This window comes from Microtus ochrogaster, linkage group LG7_11 (genome assembly GCF_000317375.1).
Source record: "Microtus ochrogaster isolate Prairie Vole_2 linkage group LG7_11, MicOch1.0, whole genome shotgun sequence".
Taxonomy (NCBI): Eukaryota; Metazoa; Chordata; class Mammalia; order Rodentia; family Cricetidae; genus Microtus; species Microtus ochrogaster.
Genome location: NC_022032.1, coordinates 9,646,227 through 9,650,841, shown reverse-complemented (window position 1 = coordinate 9,650,841; position 4,615 = coordinate 9,646,227). Strand labels below are relative to the sequence as shown.

At 46.0% G+C, this 4,615-nt stretch overlaps 1 protein-coding gene across 1 annotated transcript in view; it reads right to left on the bottom strand.

The window, feature by feature from the left end:
• Gsr (glutathione-disulfide reductase) overlaps positions 1-4,615 on the bottom strand; it is a 36,835-nt gene that overhangs the window by 4,727 nt on the left and 27,493 nt on the right. Inside the window, exons 9-10 of the mRNA XM_026786861.1 lie at positions 2,649-2,760; positions 633-854 (exon numbers count right to left, since the gene is read on the bottom strand). Coding sequence (XP_026642662.1) covers positions 633-854; positions 2,649-2,760 — 334 coding nt within the window. The remainder of the gene's footprint in view (positions 1-632; positions 855-2,648; positions 2,761-4,615) is intronic.

Below are 4,615 nucleotides of genomic sequence, written 5' to 3'. Positions count from 1 at the left end.
GCTGGCTCTCTGTAGATTTTTTTAAGCCTGTACTGGAAGTAGCTCTTGTAGACCAGCCTGGCCTCAAACTCAGAGACCTTCCTGCCTCTGCCTCCCGAGTGCTGGGATTAAAGGCATGCGCCACCACCGCCCGGCTCATAAAATTATTTTCATTGTCACTTCACGACTATAATTTTGCTACTGTTATGAGTCATAATGTAAATATCTGATATTTCCATTGGTCTTAGGTGACCTCTGTGAAAGGGTCATTTGCCCCTCAAATGGGTCTAAGAACCACAGCAAAAATGATAAGGCAAAAATAGCAAGGACAGAGGAGTCCTTCGTATTCTTTTGGCTATTTTTTTAAAAATATTTATTTATTTATTTTGTATGCAGTTAGCCAGAAGAGAGCACCAGACCTCAATACAGATGGTTGTGGACCACAATGTGGTTGCTGGGAATTGAACTCAGGACCTTTGGAAGAACAGTCAATGCTCTTAACCGCTGAGCCATCTCTCCAGCCCCTCTTTTGGCTATTTTTAACTTATATAAATATAAAAACCGAGGAGAGGGGAGAGAGCGGACACAGAGACATACGGGCAGCAGGATTACTCCAAGTACTATTGTCTGAGAACTATGACTTCAGAGTAAACAAAAGGGTTGGTGTAACTTGCACACAGTTATTTTGGCTAACAAAAGTTTAGACGAGGAAGCACAAATTACCATCACTTCACGATTCCTACCTTCGGTGAGCCCCACCGTCCCGATAGGGGGGTGGCTGAAGACCACGGTGGGGATGTTGTCATAGTCCAGTTTGGAATCTTTCTTGCATTCGAAAAGCCTATGGGCCAGTTTCCGGCCAGCAGCTATCGCAACTGCAATGATAGAAACAATCAGTCTTGCTTTACTTGTTTTCACACAGCAACACCATCTGATCGGCTGTTTACTGATCTGCGCAGCTCTGACGGAATGTTACTCCCATGCTCCGGATCATCTCTACCTCAACATGGTGAAAACCCAGCACTGCCATGGTGACCAGTCCCAAACTACTGTGTTAGTCACCGCACATTCTCCTGTGAAGGAAAGCAGCACGCCTACATTCCCAGCCACCCGGAAGCTAATCTACTTAATGAGGTCACGGGCTTCCCGGTAGGGTACCTGTGGAACGAGACACAGCTTGACACATTTTCATTTCTACTTCAGCAGGAGTCCTTTACCCTAAAAAGCTTGTTTCCGCCAGCCTGTCTTTATTCTCAACTTTGACTTCTCAAAGGGCCTGAGTTCAAAAAAGGCATCAGTTGTAAGTTTATTCCCTAAGACAAGCTAAGCAGACCTACATCAAGACGAGACAAGGTTGTTTGTCCAAGTCTTGTAAAGGGACGTAGAATTTTAGTTAGGATGATGGCGTTCAAGAGATCACTGTGCAGCATGGTAACAGTTGTCAATGTAAGCATATAATTGAGTATACGATGTATTGTTTACGTAAAAATTGTTGAGAGGAGCTGCGCTGTGGGGGCGCATGTCTTTAATCCTAGTACTCGCAAGGCAGTGGCAGGGGGATCTCTGAGTTTGAGGCCAGCCTGGTCTACAGAGTGAGTTCCAGACACAGAGAAACCCCTGTCTTGGGGGAAAAGGCATAGCCATGCACACCTCTAACTCCAGTACTCAGGAGGCAGAAGCAGGCAGATCTCTGTTAGTTGGAGGCTAGCAGGTAAGTTTTCCCTGAGGTAAAACTTAGGACATTTGGAGAGCCCGGTGCGGTCTCAGAGACAGCGGAAAATGACATGGCAGATGGGTGTGGCAAAGTCCTTGGATGTGCTGCTGAAAAGAGTGGGACAGGAAGGAGGACAAGGACATTTGAGCTGCTGGCACCAAGACCACTTCCTCCTATGAGAACGCCAACTGCCGAAACAGACGCCTTCAGAATGTGGCCTATACGAGAGGTCTTCTAGCTATGAATTCAGGATTTGCTAATCTGAACTTGGCTGGATTTAGAATCGGCTAAGAACACAGCCCTGGCTGTATCTGAGGACTTTCCCAGAGCGGTTTAACTGGAGAGAGGACCTGCACTGAACATGGGGAGCACCATTCCCCGGGGCTGGCATCAAGAAGGGAAAAAAAAGGACAAAGCAAGCCAAGCACTAACGTCTGCTTCTCTCTGCTTCCTGAACGTGGACACGATGTGCCCACAGCCTCCTCCTCCTGCTGCCATCCCCTGCCCGCTATGACGGACTAGGAATCCCTCACACCAGGAGCCAAGGGAAACCCTTCCACCCTCAAGTTACTTCTATCAGGTATTTTGTGTCAGCAACGAGAAAAGCAACAAATACAGTCTTCTGAGGAATAGTGAATTTTGTTTAGAAAATGTGAGATACCTAGCCAGAATCTACTTTAATGCCAATTTGATAACAAAGACATGAATGCTTTTAATTTTTCTGAAGTGAATTTGACTGCAAAAAGCTGGGCAGCAATCCCAGCACTTGGGAGGCAGAGGCAGGCGGATCTCTGTGAGTTCGAGGCCAGCCTGGTCTACAAGAGCTAGTTCCAGGACAGGAACCAAAAAATCTATGGAGAAACCCTGTCTCGAAAAAAAAAAAAAAAAAAAAAAAGCTGGGCAGCTTTAGATGACACAGGGGCCTTTTTTCCCCCGAGAAAGAAAGTGGCATTACCTGGGGTGAGAAGAGCTCTCCCACAGACATCTCCCACAGCATAGATGCCTTTGACACTGGTATTCTGGAATTCATCTACGATGATATGGCCTTTGTCGTCGGTCTGAACCCCCTAGAACCACAAAGGAAAACTTGGTAAGCACTGGGTCCATCTGTCATGGAACGTCAACCCGAGATCAACGGCACTTCACACCTGCAACTCCAAAAACCCACAAGGCTTAACAGCAACGTGTAAACCACGTCAAGTCAACAAGTTCCAGAGCTTCCTTAGTATATATTGAATTGTTATATATTATATAATATATTGAACTGTTTTATTCATTTTATTTTATTGAGGTGCTTTAATGGAACCAGACTGACCCATGATCCAGTAAGCATGGAAAAGGATGACAACAGACACACCACCCTACTTGATACCCCGCGGGGCTCCTCTGAAACAGTGCCTGTCAACTGTTTCATGAAGTACTTGAAAAGCACTGAACTTTGTCAACTTTACAAATGCTAGGGGCCCTTGGGAAGAGAGACCCTCAATTGAGGAAATGTTCCTACCAGACTGGCCTGTGAGCAAGCCTGTAAGAGGGCATTTTCTTGATTAATGATTGACGTGGGTGGGGGCAGCCCACTGGGGTGGTGTCATCCTAGGCAGGTGGTTCTGGGTTCTCTAAGAAAGCAGGCTGAACAAGGCACGGAAAACAAGACAGTAAGCACACAGCACTCCTCCATGGCTTCTACATCGGTTTCTGCCGTGAGTTCTCTGGATAATGGACTACAAATTATAAGCTTAAAAAAAACCACCAATTTCTCCCCAAGTTGCTTTTGGTCATGGTGTTTTATCACAGCAATAGAAACCCAACTAAAATGGTTACCTAGAGGGTCACAGCCTGAAACAGTCACCAAAGGCACTTTTTTCAAGTTACCATCTTTTTTTTTTTTATTTAAATCTCAGCCAAGTTTGCATTCTACTCCAAAATGTGTTATTCTGCACACCAAACACACTTCCTTTATGCTGAGTCGCCTTCCCTCCAAGATGCGCTCTGCTTATTCTGTGGCTTTGCCGGATCTGAGTGACACAAGGCTCCAGTGGGAGACAGAGAGGTAAGTGCAGTGGCTTCTGCAGAGAAGCACAGTGCTGACGAGCAGCCACTGAGTTTGAAAATAGCCTGGTCTACTTAGCCAGTTCTGGGCCAGTCCTGGCTACACAGTGAGACCTAGTCTCAAAAATAAGTACATTTATTTATATGTTCACACACACACACACAAATACAATATTTGGAGCTGGGATATGGCTCCATGGTAGAGCACGTGTTTAGCATGTATCAGGCTCTGGCTCCCAGCATCACTGAGAGAGGGGGGGGGGGGCAGGCTTAAATCCCAGCTCTGTCACACACTAGTTATGAAATTTCACATAAGCACCTATTTAGCTACAATATTTGGAGCTGGGATGTGGCTCCATGGTAGAGCACGTGTTTAGCATGTATCAGGCTCTGGCTCCCAGCATCACTGAGAGAGGGGGGGGGGCAGGCTTAAATCCCAGCTCTGTCACACACTAGTTATGAAATTTCACATAAGCACCTATTTAGCTACAGACACTTGGGCTTCTATTGCAAACGAGTTTAGCTTGACCTCTAAAACACAGTGGTGAGCTGGACTGACTTCCTACTCCATCGAGCTACCGGCCTGGTGAAGTATCTATTAATCCTGTGTCTTGGTTTCCTTGCCCTTCAGTTACCAGCAGGATTTACTGGATGAGTAATCACTGACATGACTTGGCACACAGCAGCCATCCAGTTTGTGTTACGACAGACCAAGCTCAGCTTTTCATAAGGTGAAAAGGAACCTTCGTTTCTGGCCTCATTGCTTAAAAAATCAGGAAATAATGAGCTGGGGAAATAGGTTGGTGGAGTACCAGTGAATTAATGAGCTAAGGAAGTAGGTGAGCTGGTGGAGTACCAGTGAATTAATGAGCT